This window comes from Epinephelus lanceolatus, chromosome 24, assembly GCF_041903045.1.
Source record: "Epinephelus lanceolatus isolate andai-2023 chromosome 24, ASM4190304v1, whole genome shotgun sequence".
Taxonomy (NCBI): domain Eukaryota; kingdom Metazoa; phylum Chordata; class Actinopteri; order Perciformes; family Serranidae; genus Epinephelus; species Epinephelus lanceolatus.
Genome location: NC_135757.1, coordinates 14,235,724 through 14,259,905, shown reverse-complemented (window position 1 = coordinate 14,259,905; position 24,182 = coordinate 14,235,724). Strand labels below are relative to the sequence as shown.

Genomic DNA, 24,182 nt, shown 5'->3' with positions numbered 1-24,182 from the left:
AGAATAGACAATGTGATTAATTTGGATTGTATGTTAGAATACACAATGGGATTTTTATCATTAAACCAGAAAGGTATGGGTTTTCAAGTTATATTCAAAGTGAAGCAATGTGCCCCTGATAAAACAAAGCAAAGGCACTTAGCATGTGTTCTCCTAGTTAAGATTCCCTCTCAGCAGTAATACAATGTTTCTGAGTGTCTGCTGGAAAACAAGTGGAAGGTCAAGAACACGAACAATAGATGTTGATTCCAATTATGTGTAAAGCATTGAACAAGATGCGCTAATGATGGCGTTGTCGGGAGAAAAAAGGTGTTTATGTGCTACTCTCCCAAAGCCTGTGGAACAGTTTATTAGGCAAAGGCTTTATTTCCATAAAGGCTGATAAGACTTCAAATGATTCACTGAAAAACAGTCCTGGCATCAGCACAGCAAAGCGGCGTGTGTATTTATCTCTCCCGACGCTGGGAGACAATCAAGACAAAGATGATAGCACATTTTGAAATGCAGCACAGAGGCATAATGAGATTGCAGCTACTTCAGGAACAAAACCAGACAAAATGCTTTTTTTTCATAAATGGCTCCTTGTTTTATTCACTCACACCAAAAAAAAGGCCATCGTTTTCAATTAATGAAGCAGGGAATTGAGTCCGAGGTCCTGCGGGATATGGATTAACCATGATGGCTTGAGGGCCCAATCTCACACTGAGTCTGCGCTGCGGACTGCATGGAGGAATTTCTCATTCAAGGCCTCCTCCAGCACCCCCACCGCCACCACCACCTCCTACCTCCAACTCAACCATCCATTCCTCTTCCTAAGGTGAGTTGCTTCAGCGCGGACCGCTATTAGTGGTGGGGGGAGATAAAACTGTAAGTGTTGCTCCCAATTAGTGCATCAGTGACCGCTCTGTGCCTCCTCCACGGCGAGGCCTGCAAGGAGGGAGGGAGGGAGGGAGGGAGGAGGGGCGGCGCAGAGTGAAAGATTGGAGGGAGGATGACAGGAAAGGAGAGAATGGCGTGAAGACGATGGCTTTGGAAAGGAATAAAAGAAAGGGAGCGGGTTATAGAGGTAGCTAGATAAAGAGAGGACAAGAGATGAAAGGGGGAGAGAGGAGTGAGTGGTGTATAGAGGGAGGAGGAGGGAGAGAAAAGTGACTAAAAAATGGCTTAAGCATTCATTTTGAGTGGCGAGACAGGTCCTATTAACATTTAACAGCGTTTGCGCAACTTGGTGTGGAGGTTAGGATGCAAATGAGGAGGAATTAAAACTGGCCAGAGGTTTGTCATTGATGGATTGCAGTCTGGCGGTACTCACCACTTCCTAGTGTCCATCACAGGCGATTACTGTATAATTAAACCTTATTTCTGGACTCTCCGACGCATAATTACTTGTGTGGGAATGTAACCATCATCTAAAAGCTCCAGCAAAATGCTTTAGCATTTAGTCTGGCAGGCTGCAGTCATTTCACAGACCAGTGACAGATAGAGCCATCTGATGATCGGCAAAAGAACAGTCACTTTTAATAAGAGGTGGGAAAAAAATATTAGGCGACAGTGTGCTGATTATAGGAAAATTAGGCTTTTAAGTGGTAAAGTCCTTTGTGTTATTTGCATAATTTATTCCGGCTTTACCCCCCTGTTCAACCACCTCTGGTTTTTTTGCGAGCTGTGGGCAATTTCCTCTCATATTTGAATGGATTGCACATTTAAGACTACTTAAGGAAAATGATCACTTAGCATATTTTAATTGTCGTGCAAAGAGTGAGCAGAGGTGTGAGGCAAAGCTTATGGAACGAGGACCCTTTAAAGTGAAGAGGACACGGCGGTGTTGTGGTAGATAACCTTGGGGTGCACATGCAGGCGTTGACTCATACGGACCTCATCAAGTGCACAGTTCTTTCTGCTGTCCGAGAGTGTGTGGACCTTTAAATTACAAATAAAATTAAAAGACTTTTCATGATTCATCCTGATTTGGATAAAAACTTGCCTTTGATGATATTTCCTGTATCACTCACCCTGCTTCCCTGCTGCAGTGGTGGATCTTCCTATAGGTGACTGGAGGGTGTCAACCCCACCACCCCTCTTTTAAAGATTATCTATTTTTTATTCTAATTAGAAAATAATTGAACATATGGGGAAAAACAATCCAGAGATCTAATGCTAACAGTCTGCTAAAATGATGTCTTTTCTTTTGGGCATGCTTTTCTACAGCAGCCTTGCAAACTGCTGGAGAGCTGGTTGGTGTACAACATCTCAATAACAACGCTCAGAGCTGACCATAAACTTGCAAGAGGCCATGTGTCGCAAAGTGCGGTAAAACCCTCGAGTGAGATGTATATTCCGAATGGGCGATATACCTGCGTGAATAATGCTATTAAAACCACAATAATACCACTAAAATGCCACATTCAGAAAAAAGCCTAATTCAAAAAATCATCAAAGTCATATTTGGAATAATAGGGAAATATTAGTGTGCATGTAAACGTACCCATTTATGGATGAAAGGGAGTTAAATGTATACAGAGAACATAAGAGTAAGGGAAATTGGTCGAAACGAAAAGGAGAAAATAGCATTTTTGAACAATCATTACTCTTTTATTCTTTGTTATTGTTGTTTATTAGCTAAGTTGAGTTGTGTTGATTTCTAATTTGACAAGACAATTTTTTGGTGTGTGTGTGTGTGTGTGTGTGTGTGTGTGTGTGGTTGGGGGGTGCAGGGCGCTGAATCTGCTAGGTCCGGCACTGCCTTGCTGCAGCTTTATGAATACAAGTTATTTACAGACCAGCTTGCTGCTACAGTATTTACAGCTCAGAGCAAAAAAAAAAAAGGTGCAATGATCAAATCTCTTCTTGCTGCTTGTCTCAAAGTCTGAGAGGAAAACATCAGCTTTAAATGTGATGGACAAAAGAAAAAAAAAACTTGTGCCATAGATTATTTCTGATCATGGCTATAGCATGTTTCAAAGTGAGAAAATAAAGAAAACAGCAGCCCTCGGTGCTCTCTAACCTCTTGTGAAGCGTTTGAGTTTTCACAGATAATTATAGAGGCTATACAGCAGCTTCCCACACCTCACCGCCAGCTATATAATGATACCTTGGAAATGCAGTGGGCTAATGCACATCATTTTCATTAAGAGTACTCACATAATCCAAATTCTTTGTGATGGAGAAAGATAATTAATGCTTTAATGTTTTGGTCTTGCCACTCTTACCACAGCAAGAGAAATGAATTGTTACATTTTAATGAGAGGAGCGACAGCGCCGGCTTCCTGCGCAACACGGATGATTTTATAATTGCACACAAGGGTGACTAACTCAAGGCTCATTAAGACGATTTTTCAGCTGGGCTATTTTTTGGCAGGACAATACATATATTTTTCCATTCTACTGATAAATAAATTCTGTAATTAATCTTTTTTTATTCATCCCTCTGAGCCTTAATGTGACCGGTGACATAAAAAAAAGACATGTACAAGATATAATCTCCCAAGAAAATGTCTTTAATGAATCGTTTGTTGCTGCTTGTACCTAAGATTACATGAAAATACATTGACTGCAAGTATGGCAACATATTCACACATATAAACAAGTGGTGCATTTGTATTGTATGTATAGGTATGTACAACAGAAACACGTTACACTCTGGTTTAAAGTTGTGCAAGTGTGTTATATATACTAACAATTTATAAAATTCAACACACTAAATTAAAAAAAGAAGAGTGTGCCCACGTATATACACATTCACACGCGCACAACCACAGTAGTTCACAAAAGATTAAAGCAAATGTATTGGATTATACATTTCCAGGTCACCTTTAGGTCGACCCCAACTGTTCCTTCCTCACAAATCGCTTGTGAGTGTGTTTTTGACGTCAGTGTTATCAGGTGCGTGTGTGTGTTTCGCCTATAGCTCCGATCTGACACACAGTGACAGAGACACACACACACACACCCACACACACACGCACACGCACGCACACACACTAGGCTATGCTGCAGCCTGCGGTTGCACCATCAGCTAAATGTTTTAAGTACAGTCATCTGAGGTAGACTGCGCAAAACTTCATGGTGTTATTCTCTTCACTTCTTTTTTTTTTTTTAATTTTTCAATGCATTTTTCACAAATGTCTGACATTTGGAAAGACGTAAATCAAATACCACGTGTGTTTTGTAGCCATGAGGTAGAAATGCTTTAAAGAAGAACTCTAGCGTCCATTTAAAGAAAGGGTTCAAAATAAAAAGCTAGATTTAAACACCATGTAGAAAAAAGGTCGAGACACAAAAGAAGGACCACAAAACACGTAACAAACAAGCGTAGCATTGACCGGTGTGTTTCAAGTCGTTTGTTCATCTGCTGTGGAGAACGGGGGGGGGGGGGGGGGGGGACGCCTGTGCTGTTGTTGTGTGCTCTGAAGTGCATTAGTAGGTTTTTCTGTCTAAAGGGACTCTCTCTCCAGAGGATTTGCTGACAGAAGGAATTCTGGTACAGATTGTTTTGAGGGTGGTTTTCTGACGGACCACTCTGCTTTCCCCTTGTGCTGCCGCCACACTGCCTGGCTGTCTTTCCTTTCCGTCAATTTTGCTGACGCTCAGCAGAACTTTTTTTTTCCCCCCACATCAGGTGCTGCACTGATGGTGCCGAGACCAGAGATAGCAACACAGAGTGGGCCTGAACATACAGTATAGCTCCTACTTCACTGGTATTATAAAAGGAAGAATAAAAAAGCAGGATGTACAGTAAAAGTGTAAAACTGATCATCAGTTCAGATAAATGAAATCTTCTTCAGGATAAATACCAGACAGACAAAGCAAATTCATACATTTCAACAAAACAATATTACACACAAAATGCTTTAGTGCATGTACATTAAACTATCTTAAGTACTCCTGTGTCACAACAGTGGAGCTAAAGGACAGCTTCTTACACGGTGACAAGGAAGAGACAAAAATACATTCCAATGCAACACAATGGGCAACAGATAACCTTCAGCGATGAAGGACTTTAAGACTAGTGCCACAATTCCTCACTCATGTTACAAAGCTTTTCAGTCAACTGAAGTATGTATCCAAATGCATTAAGATGCCATCTGTTTAAATATAGTGAAAAATAAAACCGATACAGTTACAGAAAAAAATGTTTGAATTGGATTAGTTAGTCTGGGGCAGTCATTAGTTAGTCATTTTGGATCAAACATGTTTGATTAAAATAGTTTTGCTCACCATGTATACCCCACTGGTTGGACAATAACATGGCCTCTACAATAATAATGCTATTTGCTTTACAGAGATGTCAATCAATCACAATTGCTATTATGAAATGACCTCAGACCTCCAGCAAAAACACTTATTTCCTCTCTACTTTGCACACTTACAAAAATTATAGCAATGCACTGGATGAATGACCTTGTCTAATTTAAAATACAGAAGTGGCATCCCCTCCTACAGCTAATCCAGTTCAAATACAGCTAAACAGTGTGAGTGACAAGGCAACTTTGCAAAATCCATATTTCCATATCTAGGTTGTGACACCTATCAAATCCAACTTAAAAACTAGGAGGATATCTGGAATGAGCTCCCTTAATCCTAGTGTACTGTTATGAAAACAGATTTTTCCTTGAACGCAACAGTTGAGCTGCTTATTTCCAATACAGCATTTCTGGCTGAAACCAGCTGGAGTAAACTAGATCAAATGACATTAAGTCAAACATTTAATTCATAGAATGAGATACAGTAAATTGTCTTTGATATCGCTGTGATTTGAAAGAATAAACTGACATTTTGGGTCATACGCTTATTTGCTTTCTTGCAGAGTTAGATGAGAAGGTCAATACCACTCTTGTGTCGGTCCTTTCAATACAAGGCAACAGCCGGCAGCCCCTTAGCTTGTATGCATGTAAAACCACTAACTGTTTAAGTGCTGCTAAGCTGCCAGGCTGCTGACTATAGCCTATTAGCTTAGTAGCGTATAAAACCAAAAATTGTTGGGTGCATTTGTGAATCCAATGTGCTGCTTGACACTGAACTTAGAGCGCTGCTGTTCGAACAAACAGAGCGTTCTACACGTACAACCACAATTGTGGTTTCACGCACCACTAAGCTAACGAACTCACTCTATAGCCTGTTAGTGTCACAAAGACAGGTAAAACCACAAATTTTTGTTTCAACACTTCAGTTTTCATACGAATTAAACAAGAAAAATAGTCCGACAGATGCTAACTGTTTCCCTGTGCTCAGTTTTTAAGCCAAGCTAAGCAAACCCGCTTGATCTTCTCATTTAACTTTCGGTAAGAGAGCAAATGATTTCCCAAAATGTCCAACAATTCCTTTCACTTTTTTGGAGGTGTTTTTAGCGTCAAGTTCATCCACATCAGAGAGTACAATCTCCCCTCACTAAACAGTATGACAAATGAGCTGATATTTTGCGCAGAAGTTAGCTGACAAACTGATGGCGCCTCCATACAGCCTAACCATATAGCCTAGATCGCATAATATAAACAATGTTGATTATGGTTGTTTTAATAAATATACAACTCCCATCACCCCAACCCCTGCCAGTCTCTTACAACCCTCATTTTAATTTTTTTAAACCGATGGAAATAAGCTTCAGGATTGGTCGAGTTGAGGCAGGTAACTGAAGCACCTGCTGTGAGGAGAAAAAAAGAAAGAAAGAATATTTTTACTCTCACTCTTGATTATGTTCCACCATCCCAGAACATATCTAGTACATTCATTGTCACCTCTTTGCTATGTATCCAAGCCAGTTGAGGTACACCAAACACTGCTTCACTAAACATAAACTGCCAAAACGCCTCGGATTCTGCTCTCAGATCTTAGTGCTTTTCGTCAAGATATCTTGAGGTACTGTACAATTGACAAACGCTTTCCTGAGTTTTGTTTGTTACGTTTGTTTTGCAGACACAGGATCAGAAGAGATGAGTCAGGGCCCAGACTACTGCCGCCCTGATGGATTACTGTTCTTAGCAAGACAATAAAGAATGATTGACCACCACCAATGGCAACTGTCAATCTCTGCTTTTCAGACTCACCGCTGAAGTTTTAAAGCTCTTAATAATCATCAGCTCATGCCATGAATGTAGATTGTGAGGCAAATAAACAAAGAAAGAAAATCAGAAAGCACCACTTCAGGCACTTGGATAGCCAACTAAATCTCAAGAACAAGAACATAACGATATATACACAGACACTGGGGTGTCTCTTCTGAAGCCAACTTGCTTGCAATGTGTAAACAATGCCTGGCTTTCTGTAGTGTCAAGCATTCAAATTAAAAATCTTGCTCATTAACTGCAAAACTGCCAGTTGTCTCATCAAACTAGGTCTCTCGGTGCGTCTAAACCCTGCTTGTGAGAACTCAGTGGGCTTGTGTTGGCCTTCTGTGTGCCTTTCCCTCCAGCACAATGCTTCTGCCCTGAGGGGAGGAATTGTGGATGCCTCTTTTTCTCAAGGGCGGAATCTATCATTTCACTGGCTGCAGCCAAACATTTTGTTCCACTCAGTGTACGTGTCAATCTCTTTCTGTGATATACTGGCTTGGAATTTACAAAAGACACTCTCAAAGTCCTGGTAGGTGAGGGGCCTGACCTGTCCCCTGGGCATCATACCCGACATGTCCATGCCCTGTGCAGAGACGTGTAACAGACCCACGAGGGCCTCCTGGCAGAATCTGGCCAGGTCCAGTCCGGAGAAACCCTCAGTGCGCTGGACCAGCAGCGCCAGCTCCTCCTCGCTCAAGCAATATTTGTGCTGAGATTGAGCCAGGAGCTGGCTCACGATCTGGTGTCGGGCTGCGCCATCCGGCAGGGGCACGAGGACCCTCCGAGCAAAGTACCTGCGCAGCCCTTCGTCCATGTCCTGGGGTCTGCTTGTGGAGCAAATCACCAACACTTGGTTGCCTCCGTCCTCGCCTGAGCCCATGAGAAGTGAGTCCAACTGGGCAAGTAGCTCTCCCTTCAGTCGGTTGATGGGACTCTCTTCGCTGAGGTGGGCTGACAGCAGCATGTCCACCTCACTAATGAACAGTACTGAAGGCTGCCGGCAGCGTGCCACCAGGAAGGATGCTCGGATAATTTTTTCTCCCTCTGCCAGCCACTTGGTGGCCAACGTAGAGCCGTTGAGCTGGAGGAATGGCGCCCCCAACTGGCTGGCCAGGCAGCGACCTAGCAACGTCCTGCCACTGCCTCTGGGGCCAAACAGCAACACGCAACGTGGGGCTGGTCCTAAACTGCTGAACATGTCTGGGCGCAGAATGGGCCACAGGACCTCCTCCTTCAGGGTTGCCTTGGCCAGTTCTAGTCCTGCAATGTCACTCCAATCGACTGGGGGCCCCTGCTGAACTATTTCAGAGGTAACCATGTCTAGGAGGTGAGGGTCACTGGTTTTTAGCTGCTCTTCAGCAGGCCGGGAGGAGGAAGTAGATGAGGAGGAGGTAGGCCCTGGTGCTGAATGGGAGAGGTGGAGACGATGATCATCAGCACCTTGCTCGCTAAGGGAAGGGGAGGTGAAGCTGGCGAGGGAATCTGCTGAGCGGGAACCCCCCAGGGTGGAGGTGACATAGGCCGGTGGAGTCAGCGGCCCACCTGTTGCCTGGCTGCTGTACTTCCTCTGCTGCTGCTCTGAGGACATCGAGGACTGCTTCTGAGGATTAAAAGGTAAAGATGACTTTTCAGCACTTCTGTCAAATCCACCACCGGCACTGTTGGAGCCTCCATTAGCGCTGCTGCTGTCTGCTATCCTGTACATGGGGCTCTCAGCCGAGCTCCGAGCCTGGCCATAGCTGAAGTTACCATAAGCGGAGTCTATCTCTCCTTGGCCTGTCATGTAGAAGGCTTTCCTCTTGAGTGAGTTGGAGGAGCTACTGTTGAGAGGGGTGGGGGCGATTGGGGTCAGGTTGTGGCTCTGGTATGGGTATCCAGGTAAAGCAGAAGAGGGGGGAAGGGGTGTAGGTGCAGCAATGCCTGAGGGGAGGTATGAGGATGGAGGCGGCGCTCCCCCAGGGCTGTATCCTGGCCCGACCGAGCTCTGAGCTGGGTAGCCTGCTGGGGGGTAATTATAACTAGACAAGTTGGGGGAGCCTCCGTTGTAAGCTGGGACCAAAGTGGGGTGGGAGGGTGGTGGAGGGGGTGGCTGCAGGAGCCCAGAGCTGTGCAGCGGGGATGGAAGTGCTGGGGCGGGGGCAGACTGGGAGCTGTAACTACTGTGCAGGTAGGAGCTGCTGTACGGAGGGCCATATTCCTGAGAGGGCATTGAGGAGGAGTGGAGGGCGGTGGCAGTGTGACTCCCACAGCTGCTGCTTGAGTAGCTGGGCTCGCTCAGGGTGCTAGAGGCCAGGCCCGGGGAGCTGCACATGCCAGACACCACCTCTGAGGCCGCCGCCACCCCTCCCTTTCTGACGGAAACCCCCTCGGGGATGCAGCTCATGGGATAGACGCCATCCTGCCAGGGCTCTGATTCACCTTTCCGCCCATTCATCACTCCCGGGGCCTCCGAATAGGAACCCGGCATCTCCAGAATGCCGGAATACTTCTCGGCGTACTTTTTGAGCAGGTTGGAGGCGGTGAGGGCGGAGATGTCGTCATTGGCCCAGGCGTACTGGTAGGTGGCTGAGCGCTGCAGGTGCCCAGGTACCGCCCTGTAGGCCTCAGCCTTGTGGGCTGGCGAGCGCGTGGTGGAGGAGATGTCGAAATGCTGTTCGGCCCACTGGCTGTGCTCGGGGGTCCACTGCATCTTTAAGCCTGGGAGAAATGGAGACACAGACACCGGCACGTGAACACACTGACATGCTAAAATCATTTTAGCAATAATTAAAATGACAACACCTTCAAATTGCCTGGGATGAAGGCAGGCCAATTAAAAAGGTGGTATTCATCTGGAGGCTTGTTTGCTGTGGTGCTCTTTATTTTCATTTATTTTTCTTCCTGATACATATCATGAGAGGGGCTGTGTCCACACATACATGGTTAATTTCTACAGATCATAAGAAGGACAGGGAGTGTGTCGGCAGGTATAGTGCGGTACAGAGGGATAGCTGGTTACTGCAGCCTAATGCACCCTGGCCAGACCAATAAGACAGAGGCATTGAGGGTCACTCTATAATCCCCGGCTCATCTGAGGTGGCTGGAGATGGGTTTGAAAATGCGCCTCGCCGAGTACCACAAAGCAACACACACACACCCATACACCACCCCCCTCTGCTCACAGCGCTTTCATCGAACACACACACACACACACACAAACGCACAGCCTCGTGCTCAGACACACAGGCGTTTAAAAAAAACTATCTATGCCTGCACTCAGGCGTGCTGGCGTGCACGTGCGCACACACGAGCTTACATCCACTGACCCAGACGGACAAACACAGGCACGCACACAGGAGCTGTAGCGAGCAATGAATTACAACACATTGTGTCTCAAGCTTAGTTCCTGTCTGCACAGCTCCACCTTGACCTCCTCTCTCTCCACCGTTCCCTTTACCTTTCTGTCTGCCTCTCTTCTTCATGCCTCCCTGCCGCCTTGTCTTCCCTCTCAGTCTCTTAGCTTTTTTTTTTGTCGTCCATTTTCCACCTCTCCTCCTGCTTCTTTATTTCTCTTTACCTCCTTTTATTCTGACTCCATCTATTTCGATATATATCTCTCCTTTTCATTCTCTCTCTCTCTCCATGGCCACCCCTCCTCTTATTTACTCCCTCTGCGCTTGCTTTGCCTCCTCCCCTCCCTCCTTCCTTGCTCCATCTCATCTCAGACACACTCACCTGGCTCTCCCCTTTATTGCCTCAGGAGGCTGGAGAGCCACTGTTTCCTTTAATCCCAGCCAATGCCATCTGCAAACACTGACAGTCACACAGCGACTCCATCGTTGTCTCACTATCAAAGCCGTGGCGCTATCAAAGGCTGGACGCGGCGTAATCACAGCAGCCGCACGGCAGATTGAACCCCGTTTGATTTGACTTAGTGCACACAAATAAAGGATAATATCGGTGTCATTTAGGCTGCTTCCTCCGACTTATTGACTGGCTGCGGTTGCATGTAGAGATCCACAGTTGGGGGTCTGGTGAGCAATGCCTGCCTCGGAATTGGTTTATGTGTGTGTTTTTGTGCTTGTGTGAGTAAAGCAGGCATGCACAATAAAATCCATTCATGGAGGAGCAAATCTTCCCTTCCTCCCATCCATTTACTGCAAACACAGAGACACACACACACAGAAAAAAAGCAGGCACAAACACATACACGTTCACACTCTCTTGCTCTCTTTTCCGAGGCCCTGTGTTTGTTTGGTAACAACACAGAGAGGGAGGGGGGAATCCCCAGACTCCTATTTCCTCTCTGATTCTCCTCTCTAGCCATCTCTCGGCAGACGCCAGTGGCTAATTAGCAGAATGGCGATCTGCTAATTGTGTTAATTTACAACATTTTAGCCGAGGGGAGTCTAGCAGGGGCTGGCAAGCCTGTCACCCTCCCAGTGTACCGAGCAGGGAGCGCCTCAGACAAAGAGCTGAGCGGAGGAAAGTTTTGTATTAGCTGGGAGGCTCCTTTAATATTGAGAATATATTAAGTGGAAGCAGTGCTATAAAAGGGCAGTATTTCAAGGAGAAAATTACAAGTCAGGAAAACTGGACAAAATAAAAGAAAATGAGGCTTTAGGCCAAATACAGGTTTCACAACAACCCTTCTACAGCAGCCTGGTTTCTATACACCATTATATTGTGATGTGACTTCATAATAATACACATAAAATCAATTCAGGATACAAAAGAGGACGTAGTTTGTCATTTCATCAATACACCAATACTGTCTTATAACTGGAAGGCACATTTTGCTCATTCTGTTATCCCTAATAGTACCATGTAATCCCAACACAGAATGAACAAAAACTAACAATAAATAAAATAATATCGTTATTGAACTGTTGTCTCATGGTAGCCGAGTAAATCAAACAATGTTTAAGGGCTTTTAAAGTTCTCAGGATTGTATTCTCAAGCTACACGTTTGATCTGTAGCCAGGAGCAAAATGCTGGTTTGGCAGCGCACATGAAATCTCTATTATTTCTACATTAGCTCATTAATAGATAATATGTATCCAAGGAGAGATTGGGAGACCCGTGGCAAAGGCTCTCAGCCAGATTCAGCCATGTTTTCAGACATCAGTATGTATGCCTTCACTGCACGTCTTTTCACAGTCTCTAGGTTTGCAGACACACTGCCTTGTTGATATGGGGTCAGTCTACAATGTGACTCTGGATTCTGCTGCAGAAACATCTACCTTCACATGAGGTTTAATGGGCATCAAATAATGTTCCATTCAATGATAAAAATATATGATGAAGATATCACAACAATGCCATTAAAGTCTTTCACCTTGGCCTTTACTCTGGCTGTCTAATTGCTGTATTCTGGCTTTACACTGCAGTTACTGCCAGGCATTGGTATATTCTGGATCTGCTATTACACTTCAGTGCTGTCTTTGTGACGCAGCAGATATTTTACGAGATAGTTAACGCAAAATAGCTATGTCAGGTTAAACCTAGCTGGTGAGTTAGCAACTGCTAGCCTTAGCAAAAGGAACATTTACTAACTTTTTTCTTCAGCAGTAATTTGTATTTGGAAAACAAATCACATTTTGACGGAGTAACATTTTATTAATTCAGTTAGCTACCCCATTTAAATGAGCTAGCAGCTTAAACCAGTCATTACTGAGAAAAAAGAAGCTAACATTGTCATTGTAGAAGTAGCCTAGCTTAACAAATAGCAGTAAATGTCATCCATTTGTTATGGCTACCATTAAATCACCATAATTTATCAATTTAATATAAATAATAATAATATAAATATAGTATGATTAATAATAAATTTTTAGGAGAGGTGGGGGGAATTGTAACATTTCAAATTGCACCAATCAGAAATGGTACCGAACAGTCAAAATCACATGGTCTGTGCAGTGTTCTTAAGTTTTACTACAAAAAAATAATGCACAAAATTCGTACATATCCCAAGTCTTCATGAGTTAGTAAGTCGCGAATAACCCATGTATTTGGGAAGCCTGAGACCATGTGACCAATACGTTTATGGGAATATAGAAGGAAGCAGTCCCTTCAGGAGGAACGTTGGGGTTGTGGTGGGGTCAAAAAACACAGAACTTTCCCCAAGAGACCAGTGTTTAGAACCGCTTCAACTCTGAGTCATTTTTAGGTACGTCGTCACTATGTTTCTTTTCTTAAACCTGACTACAGTAACTTTACTTGCCTGAACATAACCTCCGTGACTTTAAGTACATAACGTCATTCATGAGGAGCTAATTTGTCATATACACACCGTTGTATGTGCATTTTCATATGCTATCGTACGAACTAAGATGCATTCTGAGAATATGATAATCCCTCTCTGCCAGCCAACAGACAAACTGATGTCTCATACTTGTAGGCTATTTATATTTGTATAATTATATGATTCATTATACTGTTTTAATTACACTAGGGCTAATTGTTCAATGGATACTACATTGTTTGAACTACATTTATATTCTTGGAAGTTTACTGTGGTCCTTGATATTTATTTGAAGGTGTTACACGTGCTGTTACATTTGCCCCCATTCACTGTTACTATCGCCCCTGCATGTGGGCGCAGATCTAACATTTGACTTCCAGTGTTTCAATCAATATTGTGATTCTAACATTGCTTTTCAACTGTTAACAAGAAGAACATAGATACAAGTCATTTGTATAAAATATTATCCACATAGTTTAAGAAGCCTTTGAGTCATGACTTCAAAACCAATAATTGTTACAATTGCCCCCGGTCTCCCCTAATTATAATTTTCATTTAAAATTGTCAAAATGTCAAAAGTTTATTTTTGAGACAAGCTTTTTGAAAATGACATTACGTATTTTAACACATTTGCCATAGCACTGTCTCTGTGGTATGGTAATAAAGCATTATGGGAGAGCAAAAATTCCAGCTAATTTGACATTTAATCTCATAATAAAAGACTGTTGTTATGAACAGAGACTGAGACTGCCAGAGACTACATGTTGCTTTAAGATTGTTTAAAGACAGTAATCAGCTGATTTAACGCATCTCTTGAAACCTGCTCTGCATTGTAAACAAGTGAAGATAATATAACGTATTAAGATGGATGTATGTGTTTGCACTGTCATGATGAATTGGCCTGTTTAGGCTTCATTTTAAGTCCCAGGCTCTGGTTCAACTTTTCAGTGCAGGGAGGCGTACAGAGAAATGGACAGAGATAAAAAGAAGTGAGGACGGAGAATGGACCAGGATGAGGGGAAGTAGGCTCTAGAGGAAAATGGGGGGGAGGGGGAAGGGAGCAGAAAATCACAAAATAAAACAAGCCTTGTGACTCACACACACTCTTCCCTCCGCATAGTTTGACACTCCATCAAACTGCGATATGTCCTCCATTTAAAGAAACATGAATCTTTCTAATTCCATCATTAATAAAGATAACATATATAAAAGAGTGTGTCAGGCTCCATCAGGGCTTTCATCTCTTCTATAATGAGGTTAATGCAGAGACGCAGTGATTACCCCAGCAATGCAAATGAAGGCCAAATGATAACTTGCACTATTTAAATAAGGTAATAGCGATTACTCTACGTTATTCAAATGAGGACAGATACTTTGAACTGAGCGCTTTGAACTCGCTGCTCCTTTTCCAAAACATATGAAAGGGATGGAGGAGGATTGACTTTGGAATCGTTTGGTGTGTATCCTTTAATTCAATGTGATGTAAACCAAGGGCAATGAGCAAAGCAAAGTCACTTAATGTGGTGGTGCAGGATGGGCGGGGTCGACTGGGAAAATGTTTAAGGTAGCCAGACTTAGTACACTCCTTTTCTCACAGTGGAAGCCCTTAAAAGTCATTGAAAAGTCCTTGAATATATTGTCAAAGAGAAAAACACAATCGACACAGATATCAATCATACTGGATTTTTAGATGGTAATTAAAAAAAAAACTACCCTGAATGCAACCTATTCTTTTCAAAAAAAAAAACTTCCAAGGTCCTTTTCTTGTTTAAAATATGAAAAGAATTCTGTGGAGCCGATTTAACCGAGCTTTAATACTCAAATAAGTGTGTTCTTGCTGCCATAGACTTCGACAGGGTTACAGGATTACATGTATAGGCCACGCAGTGAAAAGGGTTGTCCACATTTTCCTAAAGAGTAGCTGAATTCTTTCCATTCATTCGTTTTTTTTTTTCCCTGGTTATAGCACCTCCATGGAGCTGCAAACTTTAAGCACATCCGTTATTTGATTTTCTCCACAATCTTTCAAGGCTTTTAAGGCCTGGGGGAAATTTGCAAAGCATTTGGATGGACACATGCAGCAAAGTGTGCGAGCAGAAAAGCAAGTGTGTGTTTGTGTTGCAGGGAGAAAGAGAAAGGAGGGAGAGAGAGATCATGCACTCAGCTGAAACAACATCCAACAGAAATCTTCTCCACCTTCTGAAGTCTGCCAGCGCTCTTTTTTTTCTTCTCCTCCTCCAGCCTCCACATAGAGAAGCCTAATCATTCTCATTACACTCGGCGTCCATCTGCATCAACAGAGCTGCCTATTACTGTGCGTGCGTGTATGTGCAGTAAACAGCTCTTTAGAGAGAGCTAATGAGCTCTTTTAAGTCCGTCCGCTGTGTGATTCTGCAAGCGGGGTGTCAGAGCAAACTGCCCATTTTGGTAACGTCATAATTAAGCCATGTGTGTATGTGTGGAAGAGAGATGCCGGCACACATGTCGACGCTGACATGCCCACACACACAACCTGAGACAAGACGTACAAATGTGTGCCCTGCTTTGTCTCCCTAACATAAACAGACACTGAAGACCTTCAAAAACAAACTACCGTGTCATATTTTTTTAAAAATCTGTCTCCGACATCGGAGCAGGAGAAGGAGCCGCATGACAAGCGATAACTTCATCAAAAGAGACCTGTTTTCACACACCACCAGGGAAATCTAACCAGTTATTCAAATCCTTATCAAATACACCAGAGGGCATCTTTTAACCTCTAAATCGCTGCACGTGTGCGCACAAAAAACCCTCGCATGTAGCTATTGTTTTATGAGTGTGTGTATTCTCATGCGCGCAGGCCTTGTGTGTGTTTGACAACCTCCGGACCACCTTGTTAATGAGTCCAGCACACTGTGACTAAGCCACGGGCTACGCTGTATTGGCACACAACCTACAGTAGAGAGTCAAATAATGTGATTAGGTCCTCCAAAAGGCAATTAATTATGAAATTAGTCATGAGCTGGTGTCACACACACACACACACACACACACACACACACACACAAACCACAATCAAAACTCTTCCTGCGTTCCTCTTCAGAGCAACAGTTGCAGGAAAAGTGACAAAAATTTAAAAGATTAAATAATTATCAATCTTCCTTTGTTTAGAATAGAGTCAAAAATGAGTAAAAAAAAGACATGTGTTTAACTAAATTTCTCTTCCATCCCCAGTGAGACTGAACACAACTGTTCTCCAAACCAGACTTTTCCTCTGAAAATAACCAACAAGCCTGAATCCACGTCTTTGAAGCCTGCAATTCAAGCCCAGCCACGGCTTACCATTACGACAACTAGTCTGTCGCAGAGCAACGACAATAACAACAACAACAACAACAGATAAGGGAGTAAACAGAGCGAGTTCAAAGTCTAGACGGCGAGCAGTGACCGGGAGAGATGAGCTGTCACTAACTCAAAGACAGTACGGGGGGGAAGAGAGATCGCTGTAAAGATGACAGCTCGGAGCTGCGATATAAGGATATTTGACAAATGACAGCATTTTTAAAAAAAATCAAATATTCATTGTAATCCGTGATCTTTGACCTCGTGATAAGTTTTTGCTGCTCCGACCATCAAACTTTGAAATGCCTTTGTGGAGTAAAGAAAGAAATACAGCTTTGAGAAATAGGCTTCATTCTGGTATGTAAATGTTAAAAATATTAGGGTATATTTAATGACGCCTCTAAATTTAGCTCACAGGAGAAATCAGTCTTAACTGCTGTAAATCTCTGACTAAATTCGAGAGACATATTATCGCCACCCCTGCCAGCCAGTATCAGATCTTCCTTAGAGCTGTATAAATTGACACTGTCTAAATTTCCTTTTACTAGACAGACTATTGAATGGGTGGGTTAAATGGGTAGGGCGCAGTTAAACAAATGCTCCGGATCAAGGAAATTGTGCGTGGCTTCTTTTGTCATTCAGAGAGGAAATTGAGAGATATTCGGCGGGGGCTCAGAGCCGCTAACGCATGGCATTCATCTATAATGCACTCGGCCTGTCCGTCAGCTACTCCATTTCCTGTGACTAGCGCAGCGTGCCTAATCACCCGGCTCGACGCGGGGTTCCTTCCTCAAAGACAGCCCTGCGCACACACACGCGCGGTCACACACGCAGGCATGAATGAAGACAGACACATGCAGGACACACAAACATGCAGAGGAACATCAGGTCCGCTGAGGCAAACAGATTATTCTTATCTGGGGAACAAAACATCTGTAAAGACTCACACCATCACTGTGCCGGGGAAAACCTGCCGATATATCATCAGTGGGAGGAAAAGACACACCTCACTTAAACTGAATGCCTTAGTGCTGATCTGTATGGCATTAACAAACAATTTATTAACTCAGTGAAGCCCTTAGCCACTACATGTAGTGTACAACCCATGACATACTTTATAAAGGGTTTATAAAGTATTAATAATGTCTTTATCAAGCCAATAAATCTTATTTTTTTATCTTTACAACATTAACAGTCTATTACCTTAATACAGCCATTTGTAACAACTGATAAACCCCTACTAATACATTGTTTATTAAACCTTTATAAGATGTTAGTAATGGTTTTATTAAGTAAATAATTCTTATTACCAATTTTTAAACATTAATAATCAATTTATTAACTCTATAAGGACAGTAACATGTACAGTGTAAATCCTTAATAAAGTATGTCAAATTAAAGCTTTATAAGTTCTTACTTCTGGCTAAATTACATTAATAAATCATTTATTAATCACAATACTGGTCTATAATCATTTATCAACAATTTACTGCCTTAAAGTCATTAGAAAAACCCTAATGAAGATGTACTTTATTAAGTATATTGTGCTAATGACATATGCAGTTGATTATTTATTCATTAGGTCACTATGACTTCATAAAGCCATTAGTAACAAGTTATAAACCCTTAATAAGCATAATTAAGTAAGGGTTAGTTACCCACGTCTTTACTGTTAATGTATCCTTTATTAATGCCCATTAATTCTTATTACTGATACATTAAGAAATAATGTATCGACTTAATAAAGCCCTTGGTAACATCTTATAAACTCTTAATAAGAATAATGTATTAAGGGTTATCATTAAGGGCTGGTTGCTAAAATCTAAATACCTGACACATCATGAAATAATTTAATATCTTGACAAAGCCATTAGCACAGCTTATAAACCCTTAACAAGACTAATTTATTAAGGGCTGGTTGCAAAAGTCTTTCCTTTGTAAATAAATCCCTTTATTGTTGTCTATTAATTCCTATTACTGATAGATTAAGAAATTATGATGAGTCATGAGCAACAGCCTGTTAACCCTTAATAAGCATACTTAAAGGTGACTGTAAAGGGTTAGTTACTGAAGTCTTTACTACATTAATTCCTATTACTGATCTATTAACATTAAGAAATGACCTGTTAACTTAATAAAGCCATTAGTAACAACTTAGAATTCTTTAATTAGCAGACTTGATTAATTCTTCTTACTGATACATTAAGAAATAATTAATCAACTTAATAAAGCCATAAGTAACCGCTTATAAAGCCTTAATAAGAATGCTTTATTAAGGGCTATTACTTAGGGTTCGTTACTTAAGGCTTTACCACATTAATAAATCCTTTTCTGATGTTTTAACATTAAGATATAATTCATCAACTCAGTAAAGCCTTTAGTAACAGCTTATAAACCCTTAATGAATCATTCTTCATTGAGTGTTTATATGTTGTTACTTATGGCTTTGTTAAGTAAATATATTAATTAATCAATTCTCCTGATCTACAAAGCATTGATGAACAATTTATTAATTCAATACAGCTGATAATAACAACATATAAAACTTTAAGATTTATATGGTAGGTATACTTTAAGATTTATATGTTACAGATTTACTGATGAATTTACTGAATACTGATGTTTAAAAAGCATTTAAGACAATAAACTGCCCAGCTAAAGTCGCCTGTGGACCAACTCTACCTGCTTTGTAAGAGAAGTAAATAAGTTGTAAGACTAACATCCTCCCACACTGATGTCAATTAAAGCTCCACTGTCCACATCTGCAGTGTTTGTCAGGTGACAGCAGGAGCAGCTCTACATCTACATTCCCTCCAAACAGCTCCGAGGCTGCTGCTGATGTGCTTCTACCTGAGATGCGGGGTCTCTCAGAGTGCCCCCGAGGTTAACATGGGCCACATACTATCAATACTTCTCTGACGCCCGGATCCATACCTGTGAACCACCACCACTTTGTTTACCTGTGTGTTCAGTAATTAAAATAGATTTCTGAGAGGAGGCCTAATCCTTTTAGAAATGACATCGATCTGGCTCCCAATGCAAGAAAGCTGTGGTGTAACTTTTTTTCCCCCCACTCTTTCCATACAAGCGGTGTTGAGGACGCTCTCGCCCCTTCCTCCTCGATGGAAACTTTGGAAAGTCCTCGACATGAAGGACGTCATTTAGGGCCAGGCGGGGAGGGGAGTGGGGCTGCAGTGGAGGGGTGGCAGGTGGAGATAATAGAGAGGAAGCCTCTAACCTCGTCTAAAGCTGTCTGTCTTCGTAAATAAAATGAGATAATTATTGAGTGAACAACATTATACGCCGACGACGCACTCTTTCTTCTACCCCCCTCCTGCCGGCGCAGTTGTAAATCTCAACAAACACGGTGCTTTTGGACATTAAGTGCTCACTAAGCACAGTGGATGCATCATATTTCAAGAGCAGGCGTTGTGTGGGTGAGGAGCTGGGGAAAATGGAGTGTAATGGTTATCCATTATCTTATACGGCAACGGCGGCAATGATCATTTTCAAGTGACTCATTTCTGGAAGTACCTATCTATTGGCCACTTCGAGAGAAGACTTTGATGGCTAATCCAAAACAACTATTCAGAGGTCATTTACTGCAGCAGCTCCGAGACACTCTGCACAAGAGAACGCTCCAGCCTCCCTCATTATTCAAATACAATCCTCAGGAAGATCCACATCACAAACAGCGGCGCCGCAGCCCCAGAGTGGGCGATTACCTACACAGCATACTCCGGTCCAGAGTGGAAACATTAACAATGCATCAACAAATGAATATATCACAATCCAAGTAAGAGTTTGAAAGCGCACAAGAGATATTTGTCACGGGAATTAAATAGTGATACTGGAGTGTATTAACATATCAATGATCCCACTTGTGGAAAAAGCTTCAATAATATCCAGATACAAGTCGTGTCTGCGAGAGAACTTTCATGTTATTCAATCATATTATATTTTTCTGCCGAGGTAAATGTATTTTAAGAAGTGTAGGTGCGATGTTTGTTTGTGTGTGGTCTCGGCTCCACATGAATGGTTACTTAACACCACACTGATTTCCCCTCAGCAGTTAGAGAAAAACCAGCCGATGCTCAATGATGCATCACCGTGTTTGTTGCCGCCAGGCTGTGTGTATGAGTGTGCATATGTCTGTGTGTGTGTGTGTGTGTGTGTTATCATCGCTGGCACGTAGACAGACAGCCCAGGAGTGACTGCCAGAGTGTCACCATCTGTGGATGCATTTATGTCTGTCTGCACTGGGCTGTGTGTGTGTCTCAGTGTGTGTGTGTGTGTGTGTGTGGGTGGTTTGGAGAGGGGGAGGGAGGGGGGTGCACTCAGTCAGACAGTAGACTGGACCACGGCTCCATAGTTTGCTACTTCTGACAACAGCAGGGCAAATCGGTGCCAAATACTAACTACACTGCAAAAACTGTCTGTTTTAACAAGATGACAACTCTCCAGATTTTAAACAGTCTTAAAATCGTGTTTTTACCTCAAAGTAAGTCAAGAATTGTGCTAAAAAACGGAGAAGATAAGAGAGGAAAATAAGAAAATAAATTTTTAAACCGTCATGTCATCACCAGGGCTAATAAATAAAAGCATGATTTTATGTTAAGATGGATTTTTGCAGTGCACGAAACACTTGGCAAGCAAGCAAGATTAGAGTTAACCAGCAGTTGGTGGAGATTAACGCCCGCCGTGAGTGGCGCACGTGCGAAGGTGTGTGTGCGTGCATGCGTGCATGCCCGCGGTGTGTGTGTGGATTACTGAGGAGGCCCTGGCTGGGATAACCTCTACCCCCAGCCTGTGAACTCGCAGGATCCTTCACGGTGCATGTTTGAAGTGTCAAATCCTGCACACTTCCTATAGATTCTGGAAAGATCTGCCAACTCACGCAATCTCACTGTCCCGAAAAAATAGGGAAAATGTGAAGAAGTCCCTCACAATCACACGATCACATCCACATTGAATATAATCAGGAGGAGAGGTTAAAGGTCATAGTTTTATGTGTATAAAAAAGTAATTTAATTACACAATAATCTGTGCTAACAATGAGTTGGGAACAAACTTTGGCGTCATTTATATTAATGCCACACCTTTGGCTCTGTGTGGCAGCAGAATATACAGGCTGTGGTGGTGACTGACAGGATAGGTGAGAGGGGAATAGAGGACGTGTCGCTTAAGGTCATGCAGTTGGATTCAAACTGTAGCGATAGCTGCTACAAGCTCCAGCCCACACTGAGTCATCAGGACACCTCAACAGGCTGTCAGGCTCGTCCTACAGCTGCTTATTCTCCACCTGAGCTCACGTGTGCTGTGTATCTGCAGCTCCGGGGTGTTAGGAGGAACAAGCGCTCAGGTATGACAGCGGCGCGTGCACGTGGAGCCTGCGCTCGTCTTTAAATCCACTGTGGCTCGCATTATGCTGGAATTCACACAGGTTGTCTAAACAGTCAAACAGCGGATCAATACGCCCATCGATCGGTGGCATTGAGACTGAACTGGTCGTGTCGAGGGGGCAGGAGATTCTCACTAGAGCTCTCTGCAGGCTGCCGGCTGGAGGACGCACGTACACACACTTTACAAAGAGTGGTATAAGAACACATTTACAGACGGGACAGCTGAGGATGTGGCGTGGTATACAATACAAATATTTGTGAACGTGTGTATAAAGATTTGTGAACACACACATTTGTCTTCCCCCACTCATATCTGCTCCTCAACCCACTCTGGCAGAAACTTCCCAGGGATACTTGAGCAAGAACACAATGGCGTTCATCTCATATGAGCAGATTCAGGTCCTGTCTGTTCAAGTCAGAGCAGTCTGCCAGCAGTTTGTCTCAAAGTGAGGGCATCCAGTCAGCTTCAGCAGCTGAATATCAAGCTGGCTGCCGCCGCGTCTCCTCGCGCTCAACTGACACAGTCGATAGCTCTGCATTATTCATGGGGACGGCGGGGGCCGATGAGATGGCCTCTCACTGAGGGCTGGATTTCAACAGTTCCAAACTTTACAGGGGCTGGCGGACGCGTGACACCTTCAACAACTGCTTATCGTCAGCGAAAATGACAACATGAGGCAAGAGAAAGGGCACGCAACTTTACAGGGGAGGCTCTGGGAGGCGTTTGAATTTGTAAGCAAATTCTAAAAGCAAATTTGTATTTTTTTCAATTAGACTGTGAGTTTGACATGTTAGTTTGAAGACAAACCTATCACAATGAGGTGCTTTTTAAATAAAGTGGAACAGAGCTAAAATAGCCCCACTCTGACAAATAAAGTACATATTATGACTCTCTTGTCAGCTCCTCTTGTTTGCTATCAAGTCAATAAACACGGATCACAAAGTTAACATGAAAATCTGAAGCGTCTCTTTGCACTAATAAAAAGAAAACAAATCATAATTTCAAATGTTGCTCATCCGTGTTTGCTGATTTCCATTACACAGACTAAAGACATCAATTAGCTAAACTGCGTCTGTTCAAAAAAAAAAAAAAGGAGAGAAAAAAAAACTAAAAAGGAGGAGACAGTTATTTGGAGTAAATCAAACACGACGCAAAGAGAACCAGAGGCAATAAAAAACGTCAGGCTGCTTGATATCAGATCTCGGAGGAGAAATTTGATGGGCACCGATGAGCAGAAGGCATCTCAGGAGAATTGGACAGAGGAGAGATTTAATGTGATCATAGGGGACGCTCATCTTTCAGGGAACGGGGTAATAATGAGCAATCAATAACATCCTTAACAGAGTTAGAGCGAGTGGCTGACAGCAGATGTAAGGCTCCGGCTAACAGGCTACGTCTGATCTCACATTACCACACTGGATCTGGGTTGAACATGCATGCACGTACGCGCACAACACAGCCAGGCGTACAGTATGGATGTACATGCGCGGACGCCAGCATATGGACCAACTCACACCAACATATGGACACACGTTTCCTTTCTGTTTTTCTCACTCACCCACACACATGCACGCCATCTCACTCATGTGCACGCTCTCTCCTCAGGTGACATCCACCAGCATCGTGTCATTGTCTATCGATCAATAGCTGTAATCACATTCACAGGCGATGAACACGGTTGTAAGCTCTGTACAGCGAACACAGGCGTCATGGTTTATCCACCGACGGCTGATTTCACAGGCTAAAATGACAACCGCCGCTGGAAGATTCTATCAGCTGTGATCGAATAGGTAATAAAAAAAACATGCAGTATTTACTTATAAAGTAAACAAAGCTCTGTACTCTGCTGCCTGCTGTATATATGGGCAGAATGTCAAAAGCCTGTCTATAATAACGTGTGTGTTATAAATAAAACACCATCACCACCTCTTCTGTTGAAAACATTTCTGAAGCTTACTAACTGGGCTCTCACTTTTATTCAATATTCATCGTTACAAACAAATTTACATCTGACAGGAGGCCCACATATTGTGAGGAAACCCTGAAACTGTAAACAAAACATCTGTCCCTGTTTGGATCTGCTGTTATGTAATCATGTGTTTAAGTTAAAAAAATCTTTGTGTATAGGCACAACAGGCCGTGCCTTAGGGAACGGCCCATTGTTCAGACGGCTCAAAATTCCGAAG

The 24,182-nt window shown here is 42.9% G+C and overlaps 1 protein-coding gene across 1 annotated transcript in view; it reads right to left on the bottom strand.

Moving 5' to 3' along the window:
- Positions 1–3,476: 3,476 nt before the first annotated feature.
- LOC117249721 (fidgetin-like) overlaps positions 3,477–24,182 on the bottom strand; it is a 38,159-nt gene continuing 17,453 nt past the window's right edge. Inside the window, exon 3 of the mRNA XM_033615412.2 lies at positions 3,477–9,746. Coding sequence (XP_033471303.1) covers positions 7,477–9,746 — 2,270 coding nt within the window. The 3' untranslated portion in view covers positions 3,477–7,476. The remainder of the gene's footprint in view (positions 9,747–24,182) is intronic.